At 44.1% G+C, this 20,713-nt stretch overlaps 1 protein-coding gene across 2 annotated transcripts in view; it reads right to left on the reverse strand.

The window, feature by feature from the left end:
• HAVCR1 (hepatitis A virus cellular receptor 1) overlaps positions 1-20,220 on the reverse strand; it is a 35,112-nt gene extending 14,892 nt beyond the window's left edge. Inside the window, exons 1-5 of one of the 2 annotated variants that reach the window (XM_066341616.1) lie at positions 19,671-20,220; positions 17,606-17,695; positions 12,359-12,448; positions 9,018-9,107; positions 4,365-4,454 (exon numbers count right to left, since the gene is read on the reverse strand). In XM_066341616.1, the coding sequence (XP_066197713.1) occupies positions 4,365-4,454; positions 9,018-9,107; positions 12,359-12,448; positions 17,606-17,695; positions 19,671-19,917 (607 nt within the window). In that variant the 5' untranslated portion in view covers positions 19,918-20,220. The remainder of the gene's footprint in view (positions 1-4,364; positions 4,455-9,017; positions 9,108-12,358; positions 12,449-17,605; positions 17,696-19,670) is intronic. The other variant, XM_066341617.1, reaches the window with a different exon arrangement.
• Positions 20,221-20,713: the final 493 nt, after the last annotated feature.

The following is a 20,713-nucleotide window of genomic DNA, read 5'->3' on the forward strand; positions in this document are numbered from 1 at the left end:
AACAGGAAGCATCAACTCCCATATGTGCCTTCACAAGGCAAGTCCAGGGTTTTGAACTGGTGACCTCAGCATTCCAGGTCAAAACTTTATCCTGCACCACCAAACTGCACCACCACAGGTCAGGCTCAACCCATCTCAAAGTGTCCATGTCCATCTGCAAGCCTGAGAAGGCAGCAGGACAGTCTCCTAGACATATTTAGGCTGGGGAGTTCAGAGAAAACATAAACACAGGTGACCAATTTGGTCTGGATTTAATGGTCAGCTCTGGCCCAAGGGAGCAAGCCCAGCAATAAATTTGGAGTAAAGACTGGTTCATGTGGCCCTGGCTGGGTCCTCAGCTGGTTAGAGCTTCATCCCAAAGCACCAAGTTTACAGGTTCCATCCCCGGTCAGAGCACAATCAAGATCAACCAATGAATGTATAAGTAAGTGGGACAGCAAATTGATGTTGCTCTCTCTCCCACCTTCTCTCTCCAAATGCAATTAAATAGCTAACTAAATAAATGAACAAATAAATAAAGGCCTGGCCAGATAGCTCAGTTTGATAGACAGTTTGATAGAGCATTGTCCCGAGGCGCAAAGGTTGTGGGTTTGATCCTCATTCAGGGCACATACAGGAACAGAGCAATAATTCTGTCTCTCTTTCTCCCTTCTTCTTCCTCTAAAATAAATAAATAATATTTAAAATAAATTAAACACTGGTTCATGCGATTTAGAAAAATAGAGATACGCACGTGGATGCCCCCAGATCATATGCTGATCAGGTATATGCACTCTGGACATCTAAGAAATAGTTGCTATTGTAGCTTTCGCTTACCCCCTTAGAACTATGTCGCAAGCTCTTCATCTCATTTAATCCTCACAAGGATTCCACATGATCAGTGATGTTCCATCCATTTTGCAAATGATGGAAACAGATTCAGAGAGGGTAAGACGTTTGTTCAAGTCATATAGCTGATTGGAGAGGCCGGCATCAGCACTCATGGGCTCTTTTTTCTCTTTCTTTTTTTTTAAGCGTGTGCATACACGCATGAGAGAGAGAGACAGACAGACAGGAGAGAGAGGGACAGACAGGGACAAACAGACAGAAAGGGAGAGAGATAAGCAGCATCCACCTAATGCTTCCTGTGGTGGGCTAGGCTGGGATTCTGTTGTCTGCATTGGAAAAGATGAAGTAGCTACTGCCGTGCGAATAATGGAAGAGCTGTTTCATTTGTGGAGAAAAATTCCCACCTCAACAAAAATTAACAAAACTAAAATCAGGAATTACATTCAACTCTTTCTCAGAAATTTATTCGAAGCAACATTGAGGCCTTGTACTCCCATCTAGATATATTATTATCAGGAATAAATCTGATATAGATAATGGTTTGGATATTTATCTATACATAAAACTATTTCACTCTTTTCATACTCTTGGAATCCCCCAAAATCTTTCAAACCTACAACAATGGCTCTTATGTAAGATACCCAATTAAGATTTCCTTATTGCCTCTCACTGGCCTTTCTGTTTCTCTTTCCCTCCATAACCTTCACATTTCAATCTCATCCCTCCTTTTGTTCTGAACCGATAGCATGTTTTCCTTCAGGACTGAACCCGATAACAGGAAGTAGCTCTCAGATGATCAGAATGGACCCAAATTAGATCTGTGCAACAGACCTCTTGCTCTTAACTTCTTTCCCAAGGTTGGCTACCCGTAGGCACCTTTCTTTTCTCCCCTGTTCCTACAACCTTCCACCCAAGCATTCCATCACTATTCTAGGACATGAGCATGTGCCTAAAATTGCCTGAAACACGATTAGTGCCAGGGTTCACCTGCTTCCTGTAGTATGAAGTCAAATTATTCTCCATTTGTATTAAATCTAAATGCTTAAATCAGAAGTCTGAAGTGTGAGTCATGTATCCTGAACTGAAATAAGAAGCCATAAATCCTAAATCCCTGAAAATCTTAAATCTGGGGTTTAATTTATCATCAGTATAACAGCATTGTTTTTTATTTTTATGTTGCAGATTAAAAAATACTAGAAGTGGCCCTGGCCGGTTGGCTCAGTGGTAGAGCGTCGGCCTGGAGTGCGGAAGTCCCGGGTTGGATTCCCGGCCAGGGCACACAGGAGAGGCGCCCATCTGCTTCTCCACCCCTCCCCCTCTCCTTCCTCTCTGTCTCTCTCTTCCCCTCCCGCAGCCAAAGATGGCCCGGGCGCTGGGGATGGCTCCTTGGCCTCTGCCCCAGGCGCTAGAGTGGCTCTGGTCGCGACGGAGCCACGCCCCGGATGGGCAGAGCATCGCCCCCTGGTGGGCAGAGCGTCACCCCCTAGTGGGCGTGCTGGGTGGATCCCGGTTGGGTGCATGCGGGAGTGAGGGAGTCTGTCTGACTGCCTCCCCGTTTCCAGCTTCAGAAAAATTCCAAAAAAACACTAGAAGTAAAACTAAAACTGCATAAGTCACTGAATGACATTTGACAGAGTAATTATAAGGTTTTTTCAGTAAGGATGTCTGAGTAGGACAAATTTATTTAAATATAACTTCAGTCCCCATGGTAGAAAGCACAGTCCAGTAGTTATAACCACAACCCCAAATTCAAATTAATAGAGACTGAATCCTAACTGAACCACTTTTTCTCCATATGCCTTTCAACAATAAACTTAAACTGTGTGCTTAGGTTCCCATAACTATAAAATGGGATTAAATTGCACCACCATTGTATAGGGTTGTGAGTAAAATCAGGATTCCTGTCCCATAAGAGATAAGTAAATGTTAACTTCACTGAAATCTTATCCAAGAGTGGAGGCTCCACCTTTAGTGTGCAATTAAGGAACTTGTAGTAATATAATGTTATAGTAATTAAATATATAGAAATATAAAAAATATGGAAGATATATAAAAGTAATTAAGATATAATATTAAAATTAACTAAGGGAACTAAATAAAGTTATGCCATCTGAATAGGAATTAATATAGTGTGTGCAGATGTGATAAATAGCTTCTGACTTTCGAGCAGGCCCAGTTAGTGTATGTGTGAAGTTATACATAGATAAGAAGTAAGAAGTGGCTTGATGTCATAACTTTGTAAGTTAACATAAACAAAAAGCTTTCCTAGGGACATCTTAAAAGTGGTTTAATGTAACATTTGAGTAGATTAATATAAAAGGATTTCCCTGTGAGGAACTACCAAAAAGGTGGTTTGAGGTGATAATCCTATAGATGACACCTGTTAGAAGGCATTGGCTAAAAAAGGCACTAAAGCTGAGGGGCCCCCTGCTGAGGTAGTCACCCAGACTCCAACGTGAACATGGACTATCTCCATGCCGCTCTGAGCTCTGACCAAAGACAGCCAAGAGGAGCACGCCGACTGGGCCCCCTTAAGCTGTACCTAGGCATGCCAAAAAGATTTGTGAGTAATAAATAGCCTGTATGATTCTTGCAACTAACTTGTGTGTTGGTTGTGTTTTTCCTCCGGTGGCCGTTAGTGTCAGCACTGATCAGTAGCATCCTCATAGCCGCCTCAAGAGTAGTCTCGAAGAGGCTGCCAGCCCTGCTGATAAGCAGGGGTCTCCCACTGCACAGGGAAGTCGAATCAGGGACACCTGATCAACATAGGGCTTGGGCTCTACTGGGACAGAACTCCACTCAGAGATACATGTAAGGACAGAATCTCCTTAACCTGACCCTTGTTCTCTGCCATTCCCTGTATTTTCCTTATAAACCTTCGCTCAATTGAGTCATATCTACACCATCTTCCTTAGATCAGTGGTCTGGAGTTTGTTGGCTAATAATTAATACCTTTGAGAATTCAATTAAAAGACAAACAAAAATAATGGGTCCTCTCACCGTGAAAATATTTATAAATGTAAGTATATAATTGGAATAGGGGCTCACAGATCCTGTGTGTAAGGTCGGTGGATAATGGGGAAAGGTCAGACCTGCGAACTTTGGCTGGGACCGCCCACAACCAAGTGCACCAAAAGAAACTTCCCTGGAGCCCTTTGGAAAACAGTGACCGTCTGCCAGCCAGTGAGATTTCACCACGTCATATTAGCCTGACTTCCCTAGAGACCCCTTTAAATATCTCCCATGCGGTTTAATCCTTGCAACTTCCCTGGCCTCCATCTTTCCTTGGGGCCAGGGAACCTCGCCCGGCGGGATGCGCGCTCTGTACTCAATAAAGCCTTTTACTATTTCCACACTTCATGGCTCCAGCCCCTTCCTTCCTTCTCGGTGGGGAAAAGTACCTTACACTGTGAAGCCATGTTTGGAACCCAGAGGAGAAGCCGTATGCTGGATTAAACTTCTGCATTAACACAATGCCCGGGACAGTCCACACCTCTCATTAGAAGGCCACTGGTCTCAGGAACACCTCAGTTTACCTGTTTTGAGGTTCGATGTGGATGCTTGAATTGTAGGAGCAGAAGTGAAGACCCTGGCTGATGTTGTGACCCTGGTGACATTAGGTAAATCTAGAAATCAACAGAAAGCAAGAATTAAAGCAGCAGGAAACATGAACTCTGTGCTGAGCCTGTATATCAAATTCAACCAATAAGAAAAACCCCAGGCAGAACTGGACACTAATATCTCAACTCAGCATTCCGGCCTTTCACCAATTAGAATACGAAAGGAGAGGGCTGAAACTAGGCTGGTAAAAAGGAATACCTGCAGTGAAAGGTAGAGATTCCAGAAAGTTATGGAAGTGAAGAGGTTACCTTGGATTTGCACCAAAGCACTTTAACCAACGTCATCTCAATAAGTTCAATACAAAATAAACAAGAAAATAGCCATGCCATTCAGATTCATGCATTTTTATTAACATTGGTGAGAGGAAAAACATGTCCATAACCTAGACCTGTCCTTGTATTCTCTGTGGTGAATGATTAAAACTTAACAGCAGTTGTCAGGACCAAATATTTACTAAAAAGCATTTAGCTCATTCAGTTTTGCAGGCACCCTTCCAAAAATGCAGCACCTTAGGTGAGCTGCCTCTAGCAGATGCTAGATCACAGGAAGATTTTATACAACCTGTGCTTAAACAGAAGATGGACTAGACCACAGGTAATAATTTCACTCTTTGAAGAGTCAGAGGTGGTGCGGGTTCCAAACTACATACAGGTCTTCAAGCTACCCAGTGATAGATAAACTGGCTACTCAGCCACCATCTTTCCTAAGCACAATGCAGATCTGAAGGAGGAAGGAGGACTGGCCCACTCAGTAACCCGGCTCAGATCTCCCTTGCAGCTGGATGCTGATAAGGGACAATAGGATTAGGGTGCAGACAATTTTGAGGAACTGTGGCACCACCCCCAATCACAAACAGAAGAAGTGACCTTGCAGCCTCCTTTGCTCAAGGCCCTTTGGAAAATCCATAGAGCCCCTGCCCCATCCCTCCCTCGGGGCTGACACCCTCTGCTGGTCTCAGCCCACCTGCACCCAGGCGTTTTTAAAATTTCCTTTTGGAACACACCCCGTGGTTTCTGTCTTTCACCCAGAGAGAGAGCTGAAGCCACAGTGAAGCCCAAACATAGTGCCTACACAAAAGCAGATCGATGAAGGCTTGATTGGCAACGTGTACATTTTTTTTTTACCAGACACCTTTCTTTCCTGCAAAAAGTTTAAATAAATTTTATAAAATAGGTGATGAGCCAGTTTCAATCTTCTCTGGCCCCTCGGCTGTATTTTGCTATCCTTGATCTAAAGTATTTCAGAGGCTTTAAAGGGAAGCATAATCCAATCTCCTCCCTATAGTTTAAAATCTAATCTAGAGGGAAAAAGCAAGCATGCAAACAATCTCATCAAAGGAGCATAACAATAAGAGGAGAAACAAATCAGGTTATCTAATGAACTTGTTTTCTTCACTGGTAAATAGTTTAGCCAGAAAGTAACCAGGAAACTATAGGGAATAATGCTGATAAGAAAAAGCTCTAACAGAAGGCTGAAGAATGAACTCAGTCTGTAAAAATGGCAAAAAAACAAAACCCAGAGCAAAGAACTGGTTATTGGAGGCCGAGAATGACAGGCTCAGTTATAGACCCACTTCCACTGGACAGAGCAGCAACCTTGTAAATATTAAAGGAACGAGAGGCACTATAAAAATCTCCTACTGATTTCTTCCTATAACATTTTTTAAATTCAGCCACATCAAAATAAATTCACAGCTCCAAAAAGTTGTAGTCTGTTGGGCAGATAAAATGTATTATGCTCACTTTGTTAAAGATAACACGAGGAGGCCGTCACCCAGGTGATATTAATGTGTGTTGGGGTGGGCTAAAGGCAGGCAGAATCCTTGTAGCCTGGGGCTTGGTTTTGGGATTAAGCTTTTCCTACCCTTTTTGATGTGGGTGGTGCAATCCAATCATGCCTCAGAAAGTGGCTTTGTATTAGAGACTTCCCTATTTTGTATATTGGATTAAGGGTTTGGATTTCTACACTATAAAATGGGGACGGAGCGGGAGCTTGCGCTCTTGGTTCCTGGGATGATCAGCATGAGAGAGCAGAGGGAGCAGAGCAGAGAGCAGAAAGAGGCCATGTGGCCAGGAGAAGCAGCCAAGATGGCGGAGTGCTGAGTGAGATGCCAGTTTGTGTAGTGTTTGTATCTGGGATAAGGAAGGAGATGGGGAACTGAGGAGAATAAGGCTGGTGAGCTAGAAACCTTTGATTCTAGGAAACTGGATAAGTCAGTGGCTTTGTGAGCACTGAATGTGAGTGGGTTTTGGAGCCCAGTGTGTATTTTTACTTGCCTGCTGGGTGCAAGCTAGGATTAAGGAAAATGGCCTATCAGTTTTTGGCTCCGTTGTTTCTTTACCGACTGTCCGAATCCAATGCGAACCTGCATGGGCCGGGCTGCTGTGATAGTGACCCTGGCCTTGGCTACTGGCTTTACATAGTCATAATCTCTTCTCTGCACGTTGCCCTCTCACATCTGTCCAGTTTACTGTCTCACCAGCGTCTCTGGCTTCCCTGGTTGCCTCCCAGTCAGTCTCCCCAGAGGCAGCTGCTTCCTCCACCTGAACTGACCGTATCTCCCCTGCCTTCATAAGGGAAAGAAGCCAGTCCCAAAAGTTGGGACATTACAAAATCATGGTTTCTCTTAACTAAAAAAATAGAGATATAAGTTATTAAGGTCATGGGTATTGATTCCTGCTGTCAACATAAGAGCTGAGTGGAAGGAGACTTATTAAGAAGGAGCAGTAGAAACCAGAAATCCTCTTTCATCATATGATAAGGTTATTAGTATCTCCACATCAAGATGGAAGATATACAAACTTCCCAGATTATAGGATTGCATGAAAATCTTAAACTGGTAAATAGTTATTGGGATGCAAATGTTTTCATACTATAATAGAGTCACTTTGGTGTACATGCAACAAGACTGAATTGACAATTGTTTTTGTTAGTGATATATCTACTTGTCAGTACACACAACTTTAAAATAGAATTGAATCACACCTATAATGTATATAACAGGGGTCGGGAACCTATGGCTCGCGAGCCAGATGTTGCTCTTTTGATGGCTGCATCTGGCTCGCAGACAAATCTTTTTTTTTTTTTTAACTTTTTTTTTTATTTTATTCAGAGACAGAGAGAGTCAGAGAGAGGGATAGATAGGGACAGACAGTCAGGAACGGAGATAGATGAGAAGTATCAATCATCAGTTTTTCGTTGCGACACCCTAGTTCATTGATTGCTTTCTCATATGTGCCTTGACCGCGGGTCTTCAGCAGACCGAGTAACCCCTTGCTCGAGCCAGCGGCCTTGGGTCCAAGCTGGTGAGCTTTTTTTGCTGAAGGCAGATGAGCTTGTGCTCAAGCTGGCAACCTCAGGGTCTCGAACCTGGGTCCTCCGCATTCCAGTCCGACGCTCTATCCAGTGCGCTACCGCCTGGTCAGGCTCACAGACAAATCTTTAATAAAAAAAATAGCCTGACCAGGTGGTGGCGCAGTGGATAGAGCGTCGGACTGAAATGCAGAGGACCCAGGATTGAGACCCCGAGGTCGCCAGCTTGAGCGCAGGCTCATCTGGTTTGAGCAAAAGCTCACCAGCTTGGACCCAAGGTCACTGGCTCGAGCAAGGGGTTACTCAGTCTGCTGAAGGTCCATTGTAAAGGCACATATGAGAAAGCAATCAATGAACAACTACGGTGTCACAACAAAAAACTGATGATTGATGCTTCTCATCTCTCTCCATTCCAATCTGTCTGTCCCTATCTATCCCTCTCTCTGACTCTCTCTGTCTCTGTAAAAAAAAAAAAAAAAAAAATAGCAATTAAAAAAATAATAACGTTAAAAATATAAAACATTCTCATGTAATACAATCCATTCATTTCCTACCGCTCATGTTCATGGCTACAGGTAGTTGGAGCCAATCACAGCTGTCCTCCGGGATAACACCAATTTTTTATTGGATAATGTGTAACATACACGGGTCGTTGTATGGCTCTCACAGAATTACATTTTAAAATATGTGGCATTCATGGCTCTCTCAGCCAAAAAGTTTCCGACCCCTAGTATAAGGTTTTCACAAGAATTAAGTAACATAATTCTTATAAAGGTCTTAGCATGGTTCTTGACACAGGAGACAGAGTAAATATTATATTCACTGAAATCTTATCCTCAAGTGGACTGAAACATCTCCACTCAGAGCTGCTTGTGAGGACTGAGTCTCGTTACCCTGACCCTTCTGCTCTGGCATTCCCTAGGTTTTCCTCATAAACCTGTGCTCAACTGGCTAAATCCATACCATCCTCATTAGGTGTCTAAGGTCAGTGGTCTACGTTTAGTTGGCTAATAATGAACACCTTTGAGAACCTAATTAAAAAGACAACAACAACTAGGAATCCCCTCACTCTACAAACATTTATAGATACAAAAAGTGCATGCAATAGAGAACGATGGTTGATAGACACTGTGAGGCCAGGCATTTAACCCAGGGAAAACCCACAATTTAGATTGAACCTCTGACTTGACCCACGCCCAGGGTGGTCTTCATCCTCTCATTAGGAGGCCTCTGGCCTCAGAAACACATCAGTTTACCTGTCTTAAGGTTTGGTGTTGGTGCTGGAGTGGTAGGAGCAGAGGTGAAGACCCTAGTTGATGTTGGAACACTGGTGACCTGAGGTAGAGCTAGAAATAAACATGAAAACAAGGGTTAATCGAGCAGCAGAAAACAACAGGTTTGTGCTGGGCCTGTACATCAGCATCACCAACGAGAGCCCGTCTGTCCTCAGGTAACACCGGGCACGAACATCCCTTGGACTCACTATTCTTCTTATTGGCCAACTGGAATTTGACAGGGAGGGTTTGAAGATAAGCTTGCAAAAGGGAAATAGCTGTATTGAAAGGTATCTACATATTTTGGGAAGTTCAGAGGCAAAAAGGATACCATAGATTTAGAATGAAGCACTTGCAAAAGACCAGCCGTGTGTGCCTGACTTATGTGTCTTCGTAAACATCTGTGAGAAGGGGAATATCTCTAGAACCTAGACCTGTCCTTCTTTTCTCAGTGGTGAATGACTAAGACTTATAAACAGTAGTTCTCAGGCCCAGGATTAGGGTGCAGACAATTTCCAGGAACTGTGGCACCATCCGCAGCCACAAACAGAAGAAGTGATCTTGCAGTCTCCTTTGCTCAAGGCCCTTTGGAAAATCCATAGAGCCCCTGCCCCATCCCTCCCTCGGGGCTGACACCCTCTGCTGGTCTCAGCCCACCTGCACCCAGGCGTTTTTAAAATTTCCTTTTGGGACACACCCCGTGGTTTCTGCCTTTCACCCAGAGAGAGAGCTGAAGCCACAATGAAGCCCAAACATAGTGCCTACACAAAAGCAGATCGATGAAGGCTTGATTGGCAACGTGTACATTTTTTTTTTACCAGACACCTTTCTTTCCTGCAAAAAGTTTAAATAAATTTTATAAAATAGGTGATGGGCCAGTTTCAATCTTCTCTGGCCCCTTGGCTGTATTTTGCTATCCTTGATCTAAAGTATTTCAGAGGCTTTAAAGGAAAGCGTAATCCAATCTCCTCCCTATAGTTTAAAATCTAATCTAGAGGGAAAAAGCAAGCATGCAAACAATCTCATCAAAGGAGCATAACAATAAGAGGAGAAACAAATCAAGTTATCTAATGAACTTGTTTTCTTCACTGGTAAATAGTTTAGCCAGAAAGCAACCAGGAAAGTATAGGAACAATGCTGATAAGAAAAAGCTCTGCCTGACCAGGCGGTGGAACAGTGGATAGAGCGTTGGACTGGGACGCGGAAGAACCAGGTTCAAGAATCCGAGGTCACCAGCTTGAGCGTGGACTCATCTGGCTTGAGCAAAGCTCACCAGCTTGGACCCAAGGTCGCTGGCTTGAGCAAGGGGTTACTGGGTCTGCTGTAGCCCCATAGTCAAGGCACATGAGAAAGCAATCAATGAACAACTAAGGTGTCACAACAAAAAACTGATGATTGATGCTTCTCATCTCTCTCCATTCCTGTCTGTCTGTCCCTATCTATCCCTCTCTCTGACTCTCTCTCTCTGTCTCTGTAAAAAAAAAAAAAAAAAAAGAGAGAAAAAGCTCTAACAGAAGGCTGAAGAATGAACTCAGTCTGTAAAAATGGAAAACAAACAAAAACAAAGCCCATAGCAAAGAACCGGTTATTGGAGGCCGAGAATGACAGGCTCAGTTATAGACCCACTTCCACCGGACAGAGCACCAACCTTGTAAATATTAAAGGAATGAGAGGCACTATAAAAATCTCCTACTGATTTCTTCCTATAACATTTCTTAAATTCAGCCACATCTAAATAACTTCACAGCTCCAAAAAGTTGTAGTCATAATCTCTTCCCTGCACGTTGCCCTCTCACATCTGTCCACAGTTTACCGTCTCACCAGCGTCTCTGGCTTCCCTGGTTGCCTCCCAGTCAGTCTCCCCAGAGGCAGCTGCTTCCTCCACCTGAACTGATGGTATCTCCCCTGCCCTCATAAGGGAAAGAAGCCAGTCCCAAAAGTTGGGACATTACAAAATCAGTTTCTCTTAACTAAAAAAATAGAGATATAAGTTATTAAGGTCATGGGTATTGATTCCTGCTGTCAACATAAGAGCTGAGTGGAAGGAAACTTATTAAGAAGGAGCAGTTGAAACCAGGAATATGTCCAGTAGCCACGGCCACCATCACAGCCGCCTGCCAGCACAGTTTCGCATTTGATTCGGACAGAGAGTAATGAAACAAGAACTGGTGGGCCATTACCTTTAATCCTAGCTTGCCTGGTCTGCTTATTTTATGTGCAGAAATTAAAGCCTTTAAGCCAATATACAAATAAGGAAGTTTGTGATACAAAGCCACTCATCTGAGGCATAAATGGGATTCCTCATAAGAGTGCACCACCCCACATCATGCAACAGTCAAGGGTGTGGGGAAAAGCTCAGTTTTGAGAAGATCTTAGTATTAAAAGGGTGGGAAAGGCTTGGTCTTAAAACCAAGCCTTAGGCTATAAGGACCTTGCCAGCCTACACCTGTCCCCCACATGCAATGCAAACCATAAGCAAGCAAACCTATATATCATATTTACAAACTGATTTGACCAACACCAGGAATCCTTTTTCATCATATGATAAGGCTATTAATATGTCCACATCAAGATGGAAGAAATGCAAACTTTCCAGATTTTTGGATTGCATGAAAATCTTAAAAGAAACTGGTAAACAGTTATTGGGATGCAAATGTTTTCATACTAAAACAGAGTCACTTTGGTGTACATGCGACAAGATTGAATTGACAATTCTTTTTGTTAGTGATATATCTACTTGTCAGTACACACAACTTTAAAATAGAATTGAATCACACCTATAATGTATAGGGTTTTCACAAGAATTAAGTGACATATTCTTATAAAGGTCTTAGCATGGTTCACAGGAGACAGAGTAAATATTATATTCACTGAAATCTTATCCTCGAGTAGAGGGTCCTTGAGTGGACTAAAGCACCTCCACTCAGAGCTGCTTGTGAGAACTGAGTCTCATTACCCTGGCCCTTCTGCTCTGGCATTCCCTAGGTTTTCCTCATAAACCTGTGCTCACCTGGGCGAAGTCCACACCATCCTCATTAGGTGTCCTAGGTCAGTGGTCTACGTTTAGTTGGCTAATAATGAACACCTTTGAGAATCTAATTTAAAAAAAAACAACAACAACTAGGAATCCCCTCATTCTAAAAAGATTTATAGATACAAAAAGTACATGCAATAGAGAACGATGGTTGATAGACACTGTGAGGCCAGGCATTTAACCCAGGGAAAACCCACAATTTAGATTGAACCTCTGACTTGACCCACGCCCAGGGTGGTCTTCATCCTCTCATTAGGAGGCCTCTGGCCTCAGAAACACATCAGTTTACCTGTCTTAAGGTTTGGTGTTGGTGCTGGAGTGGTAGGAGCAGAGGTGAAGACCCTAGTTGATGTTGGAACACTGGTGACCTGAGGTAGAGCTAGAAATAAACATGAAAACGAGGGTTAATCGAGCAGCAGAAAACAACAGGTTTGTGCTGGGCCTGTACATCAGCATCACCAACGAGAGCCCGTCTGTCCTCAGGTAACACCGGGCGCGAACATCCCTTGGACTCACTATTCTTCTTATTGGCCAACTGGAATTTGACAGGGAGGGTTTGAAGATAAGCTTGCAAAAGGGAAATAGCTGTATTAAAAACTCTATACTTGGCCCTGGCTGGTTGGTAGAGTGTCAGCCTGGCGTGCGGAGGACCCGGGTTCGATTCCCGGCCAGGGCACATAGGAGAAGTGCCCCTTTGCTTCTCCAACCCCCCCTTCCTCTCTGTCTCTCTCTTCCCCTCCCGCAGCCAAGGCTCCATTGGAGCAAAGATGGCCCAGGCGCTGGGGATGGTTCCTTGGCCTCTGCCCCAGGCGCTAGAGTGGCTCTGGTTGCGGCAAAGCAATGCCCCAGAGGGGCAGAGCGTCGCCCCTGGTGGGCGTGCCGGGTGGATCCCGGTCGGGCGCATGCGGGAGTCTGTCTGACTGTCTCTCCCCGTTTCCAGCTTCAGAAAAATACAAAAAAAAAGAAAAAAGAAAAAACTCTAGACTTATTTTGGGAGGTTCGGAGGCAGAAAGGATACCCTGGGTTTGGAATGAAGCACTAGCCAAAGACCAGCCGTGTGTGCCTGACTTATGTGTCTTCTTAAACATCTGTAAGAAGGGAATATGTCTAGAACCTAGACCTGTCCTTGTTTTCTCAGTGGTGAATGACTAAGACTTAAACAGTAGTTCTCAGGCCCAGAATGTTTAAAATTAAATAGCATTCTGCTCATTCACTCCTGAGGATACCCTTCCAAAACCAGTACCTGCCTTAAATGAGGATTAACTCACACCAACTAACAGATGCTAGATGACCGGGGGCGTTTATCCAACATAGATTGGGATAGAAGTTAGACTAGACCACAGGTAGTAACTCTGGATAGAAGTTAGACTAGACCACAGGTAGTAACTCTGGATAGAAGTTAGACTCGACCACAGGTAGTAACTCTGGATAGAAGTTAGACTAGACCACAGGTAGTAACTCTGGATAGAAGTTAGACTCGACCACAGGTAGTAACTCTGGATAGAAGTTAGACTAGACCACAGGTAGTAACTCTGGATAGAAGTTAGACTAGACCACAGGTAATAACTCTGGATAGAAGTTAGACTAGACCACAGGTAGTAACTCTGGATAGAAGTTAGACTCGACCACAGGTAGTAACTCTGGATAGAAGTTAGACTAGACCACAGGTAGTAACTCTGGATAGAAGTTAGACTAGACCACAGGTAGTAACTCTGGATAGAAGTTAGACTAGACCACAGGTAGTAACTCTGGATAGAAGTTAGACTCGACCACAGGTAGTAACTCTGACTCTGCATAGTCAGAGGTCACGTAGGATTCCCAAACCACATACAGAGGTCTCCAAACTACCCAGAGAGAGAGCAGAAACTACAATCCAGCCAAATGCAGTCTCCGGCACAAAGCAGATCAATGAAGGCCTGACTGAACAATGTCTACATTTTCGTTTAACCAGGCACTGTTCTTTCTTACAAGAACATGCTTAATTATCAACTCAACTAGCTATGAAAGAAACCTTTGAACAGGAGATACCTGATTGAGAAGCGCTTCTTTGTGGAGAGATCCCGTTCAATTTGAGGCACTATTTGCCTTAGAAGAAAAAAAATCTTTTGTGGAACAAATATTTGTGAGTTTCCATTACATGTAAAACATTAGTCTGAAGCAGAGGTCAGCAAACTTGCTGAAAAGGGGCTAAGAGTAAGCTATTTAGATTATGGGGACTCTACACACTCAGTGTCAGTTGCTCAACTCTCAGACTGAAAACAGCCACAAACAAGAAAGTATAATAACTGGGTATGGCTGTTTGAATGAAATGTATTTATAAAACAGGGGATGAGCCACTTTTCAATCTTGTTGGGCCCCAGGGCTATCATTTGCTGATCTGGGCTAAAGTGTGATAAGAAGCTTTTAAGAGCACTGTAATTTATTCCCTTCCCTGTAGTTTAAAATCTAATCTAGGGGGAGAAAGCAAGCTTGCAAAGTATTTGATCAAAGGAACGTAAGATACAACAAAGGGGAAGGAACCTAATCAGGTTATCTAATGAACTTGTTTTTTATAGCTGGTAAATGGTTTAGCCAGAAAGCAACCAGGAAAATACAGTACAGGGAATGATGCTGATGAGAAGAAGCTCTAACAGAAGGCAGAAGAAGGAACTCAGTCTGTGAAAACAGCGAAAAGCAAACACAAAACCTGTAGCAAAGAACTGGTTATTGGAGGCACAGTGTTGGGCAGATAAAATATATTATGCTCACTTTGTTAAAGATGGCGCTGCCCACGTGGAGGCCGTCGCCCAGGTGATATTAATGTGTGTTGTGGGCAGGCAGTTGTACCTGGGGCTTGGTTTTGGGATTAAGCCTTTCCCACCCTTTTTGATATGGGGTGGTACAATCCAATCATGCCTCAGAGAAGTGACTTTGTATTAGAGAATTCCCTATTTCTATATTGGACTAAAGGTTTTGATTTCTACACTATAAAATGGGGGCAGAACGGGAGCTTACGCTCTCGGTTCCTGAGATTATCATTAGAGGAGAGAGCAGAGAGGAGAGGGGAGAGAGGCCACGTGGAGTAGGCCAGGAGAAGCAGCCAAGATGGCGGAGTGTTGAGTGAGAAGCCAGTTTGTGCAGAATTTGTGCAGGGAGAAGGAAGGAGATGGGGAACAGAGGTGAATAAGTCTGGTGAGCTAGAAACCTTTGATTCTAGGAAACTCGGATAAGTCAGTAGCTTTGTGAGCACTGAATGTGAGTGGGTTTTGTAGCCCAGTGTGTTTTTACTTGCCTGCCAGGTGCAAGCTAGGATTAAAGATAATGGCCCATCAGTTTTTGGCTCCATTGTTTCTTTACCGTCTGTCCGAATCCAATGCGAACCTGCATGAGCCAGGCTGCTGTGATAGTGGCCGTGGCTACTGGCTTTACACACAGAATGACTTGGCTCAGGCTCAGTATGGACCCACTGCCCACTGGACAAAGCAGTGACATTGTAGATACCTGCCTGTTAAAGGAATGGGAGGCCTTATAAAAATCTCCTACTGCCCTGGTTGGTTGATTCAGTGGTAGAGCATCGGCCTGGCGTGCAGGAGTCCTGGGTTCGATTCCCGGCCAGGGCACACAGGAGAAGCACCCATCTGCTTCTCCACCCCTCCCCCTCTCCTTCCTCTCTGTCTCTCTCTTCCCCTCCCGCAGCCAAGGCTCCATTGGAGCAAAGATGGCCCGGGCGCTGAGGATGGCTCTGTGGCCTCTGCCTCAGGCACTAGAATGGCTCTGGTTGCAACAGAGCAACACCCCAGATGGGCAGAGCATCGCTCCCTGGTGGGCATGCCAGGTGGATCCTGGTCAGGCGCATGCAGGAGTCTGTCTGACTGCCTCCCCATTTCCAACTTCAGAAAAACACACACACACACACAAAAAGTAAAAATCTCCTACTGGTTTCTCCCTAACATTTTTTAAAATTCAGTCAGATCAAAATAATCTCACAACTCCAAAAAAGTCGTAATGATAACTTCTTCCCTGCATGTTGCCTTCACACCTGTCCACAGCAACTGTTCCGCCAGCGACTCTGGCTTCCCTGGACTGCCTCCCAGACACAGCTCCCCCAGAGGCAGCTGCTTCCTCCACCTGAACTGACCTTACCTCCCTTGTCTTCATAAGGGAAAGAAGCCAGTTCCAAAGACTGGGAGATTATAAAAAAAAGTATCTCTTAATTAAAAAAAAAAAAGTAATGACATGTTATGAAGGCCACAGATATTGGGTTCTGCTGTCAACATAAGAACTTAGTAAAGGAGATTTATTAAGAAGCAGTAGCAGCCCTGGCCGGTTGGCTCAGCGGTAGAGCGTCGGCCTAGCGTGCGGAGGACCCGGGTTCGATTCCCAGCCAAGGCACACAGGAGAAGCGCCCATTTGCTTCTCCACCCCTCCGCCACGCTTTCCTCTCTGTCTCTCTCTTCCCCTCCTGCAGCCAAGGCTCCATTGGAGCAAAGATGGCCCGGGCGCTGGGGATGGCTCTGTGGCCTCTGCCTCAGGCGCTAGAGTGGCTCTGGTCGCAACATGGCGACGCCCAGGATGGGCAGAGCGTCGCCCCCTGGTGGGCAGAGCGTCGCCCCCTGGTGGGCATAGCGTTGCCCCTGGTGGGCGTGCCGGGTGGATCCCGGTCGGGCGCATGCGGGAGTCTGTCTGACTGTCTCTCCCTGTTTCCAGCTTCAGAAAAATGAAAAAAAAAAAAAAAAAAAAAAGAAGCAGTAGCAGAAACCAGGAAGTCCTCAAGATCCTACTACCTCTTTCATCAGATGATGAGTCTAGGCTAATTAATATGTCCACATCAAGATGAAAGAAATTCAAACTACCCAAACTTTTGGATTGCATGGAAGTCTTAAAAGCAACTGGTGGGCAATTATTGGGATACACATGTTTTCATATTATAATAGGGTCACTTCTGTGTATATGCAACAAGATTGAATTTAAAATTGATATTTTTAGTCAATACACACAACTTTAAAATAGAATTAAACCACACTTACATAAGAACTAAAGTGACATAATACTTATAAAGGTCTTGGCAATGTTTCCTGACCCTTGACATACAGTAAATATTATAGTCACTGAAATCTTATCCTCGAGTGGAGGGTCCTCGAGTGGACTGAAGCATCTCCACTCAGGGCTGCTTGTGAGGACTGAGTCTCATTACCCTGACCCTTCTGCTCTGGCATTCCCTCGGTTTTCCTCATAAACCTGTGTTCAACTGGGCTAAGTCCACACTGTCCTCATTAGGTGTCCAAGGTCAGTGGTCTACGTTTAGTTGGCTAATAATGAACACCTTTGAGAACCTAATTTAAAAACAACAACAACTATAAATCCCCTCACTCTAAAAAGATTTATAGATACAAACAGTGCATGCAATAGAGAACGATGGTTGATAGACACTGAGAGGCCATGCATTTAACCCAGGGAAAACCCACAATTTAGAATGAACCTCTGACTTGACCCACGCCCAGGGTGGTCTTCATTCTCTCATTAGGAGGCCTCTGGCCTCAGAAACACATCAGTTTACCTGTCTTAAGGTTTGGTGTTGGTGCTGGAGTTGTAGGAGCAGAGGTGAAGACCCTAGTTGATGTTGGAACACTGGTGACCTGAGGTAGAGCTAGAAATCAACATGAAAACAAGGGTTAATCGAGCAGCAGAAAACAACAGGTTTGTGCTGGGCCTGTACATCAGCATCACCAATGAGAGCCTGTCCGTCCTCAGGCAGAAATAGGCACTAATCTCCCTTGGACTCAGAATTTTTTCAGGCTGTTTTTTTGTTGTTGTTGTTGTTTTTTGACAGACACAGGAAGAGGAGGCCCAGGGAGAGAGACAAACAGGGACAGACAGGAAGGGAGAGAGATGAGAAGCATCAATTCTTTGTTGTGGCACCTTAGTTATTCATTGGTTGCTTTCTCATATGTGCCTTGATGGGTGGCTGGGGGGCTACAGCAGACCGAGTGATCCCTTGCTTGAGCCAGCGACCTTGGGATTAAGCTGGTGAGCCTTGCTCAAGCCAGATGAGCCCGCGCTCAAGCCGGTGACCTTGGGGTCTCGAACCTGGGTCCTCCACATCTCAGTCTGATGCTCTATCCACTGCGTCACTGCCTGGTCAGGCTCAGAGTTCTTATTGGCCAACTAGAACTTGACAGGAAGAGCTTGAAAATAAGCTTGCAGAAGACAAACAGCTGTACTGAAAGGTATATACAGTATTTTAGAAGACTTAGAGGCAAAAAAGATACCCTGGTTTTGCAATGAAGCACTTTGAAAAGACAAGCCTTGTCTGCCTGATTTATGTGTCTTTGTAAACATCTGTGAGAAGGGGAATGTGTCTAGAACCTACATCTGTCTGCCTTCTCAGTAGTAAATGACTAAGACTTATTTATTGTTATAGATTTAATTTATTCATTTTAGAGAGAGAGACAGAGACAGAAGGGAAGGAGGAGCAGAAAGCATCAACTCCCATATGTGCCTTGACCAGGGAAGCCCAGGGTTTTGAACCAGCGACCTCAGTGTTCCAGGTCGATGCTTTTACCCACTGTGCCACCACAGGTCAGGCAAATGACTAAGACTTAAACTGTAGTTCCAGACTCAGAATGTTTACCAAATAAATAGTATTCAGTTCAATCAATTCTGAGGATACCCTCCCAAGGAACCTGCACCCTAAATGAGAATTATCTCACACTCATTAGCATATGCTAGATCACAGACAATTTTTATATTTGGCTAGAAGTGGACTAGACCACAGGTAATCACTCTGCCTCTTCGCAGAATCAGAGGTGGTGTAGATTCTAAACCACATACCGAAGGTCTATCTTAAGAAAGAGTTTGCTGCCTGACTTGTGGTGGCGCAATGGATAAAGCCTCAGCCTGGAATGCCGAGGTCGCCAGTTTGAAACCCTGGGCTTGCCTAGTCAAGGCACATATGGGAGTTGATGCTTCCTGCTCCTCCCCCTCTTCTCTCTCCCCCTTTCTCTAAAATAATGAATAAATAAAATCTTAAAAAAAAAAAAAGACTTTGCTGACCAGGCGGTGGTGCAGTGGATAGAGCGTCGGACTGGGATGCCAAGGACCCAGGTTCGAGACACCGAGGTCACCAGCTTGAGCACGGGCTCATCTGGTTTGAGCAAAAAAGCTCACCAGCTTGGACCCAAGGTCGCTGGCTCGAGCAAGGGGTTACTCGGTCTGCTGAAGGCTGGCGGTCAAGGCACATATAAGAAAGCAATCAATGAACAATTAAGGTGTCGCAACGAAAAACTAATGATTGATGCTTCTCATCTCTCTCCGTTCCTGTCTGTCTGTCCCCGTATATCCTTCTTTCTAACTCTCTCTCTGTCTCTGTAAAATAAATAAATAAATAAAGAGTTTGCTGACTGGAAAGATCCTCTAGCCTGTGTTCTTCAAACAAGCTTGTTTTCAACACTTCAGTCCACACCAATAAGTAATTCTACTTCTCAACACTTATTAAAAAACAGGATTGTAGGAATTTCCACTTTCTTTATTGAAGGAAGAGAAAATTACTACCAAACAGTAGACATCTCAGCTCATCCACATGAAGTACTCAAAGGAGGAAAGAGGAAAGAGGACCAGCTCACCTGGCTTTATGTCCAATAATATGTTGGTTTTCAAATCATTAAACCACCCTGAGCGCTCAACACGGCAACAATACATGCCACGGTCAGAAGGGGCTGCGTGCTCAATGGTTAAAGACACATTCCCTTGTTTAATGATTCCGTATAGCTGATAACGCGTGTTCTTCTGAAAGGTGACACGGTATCCATCAGTCCAGATGAGTTCATTCGGGCATTTAAATGCAGGACATGGCCCTCGGCCCCAGCACATAGTTGCAATTTCACGAGCTGTCGAGTAGGTGCAGGGCAGCGTGACAGGCTGACCCTCCACTCCACTCACACGTCCCTGAGAAACTACAGAATCTGCAAACAGAAAGAAAACAGAGCGTGTGGACTAAATATTTTAATTTTGCGCCTGACCTGGTGGTGGCACAGTGGATAGAGCGTCGGACTGGGATGCGGAAGGACCCAGGTTCGAGACCCCGAGGTCGCCGGCTTGAGTGCAGGCTCATCTGGTTTGAGCGAGGCTCACCAGCTTGGACCCAAGGTCGCTGGCTCCAGCAAGGGGTTGCTCAGCCTGCTGAAGGCCCGCGGTCAAGACACATGTGAGAGGGCAATCAATGAACAACTAAGGTGTTGCAACGCGCAATGAAAAACTAATGATTGATGCTTCTCATCTCTCTCTGTTACTGTCTGTCTGTCCCTGTCTATCCCTCTCTCTGACTCACTCTCTGTCTCTGTAAAAAATAAATAAATAAATAAAATTAAAAAAAAATATTTTAATTTTGCATTTATTTCCACTTTCTTCTCTTTCATTTGCAATCATGTGACTTTTATCTTGAACCCAAAAATTTTATTATAAGCATTTTTCTGTTTATATCTTTATCAGCATTTTGTTATTTGATGCTTGTAAATAACAAATAACTTAAACTTTTTTCTGATTTAAAAATGTTTTTTAATAGAATAAATTTCTAAAAGATAACTTATTAGTATAAAGAACAGAAATATTTCCTCTCATTCTTTCAAATAGAATAAATTTCTAAAAGATAAATTATTAGTATAAAGAA

Source organism: Saccopteryx leptura, chromosome 6 (genome assembly GCF_036850995.1).
Source record: "Saccopteryx leptura isolate mSacLep1 chromosome 6, mSacLep1_pri_phased_curated, whole genome shotgun sequence".
In the NCBI taxonomy this organism is placed as follows: domain Eukaryota; kingdom Metazoa; phylum Chordata; class Mammalia; order Chiroptera; family Emballonuridae; genus Saccopteryx; species Saccopteryx leptura.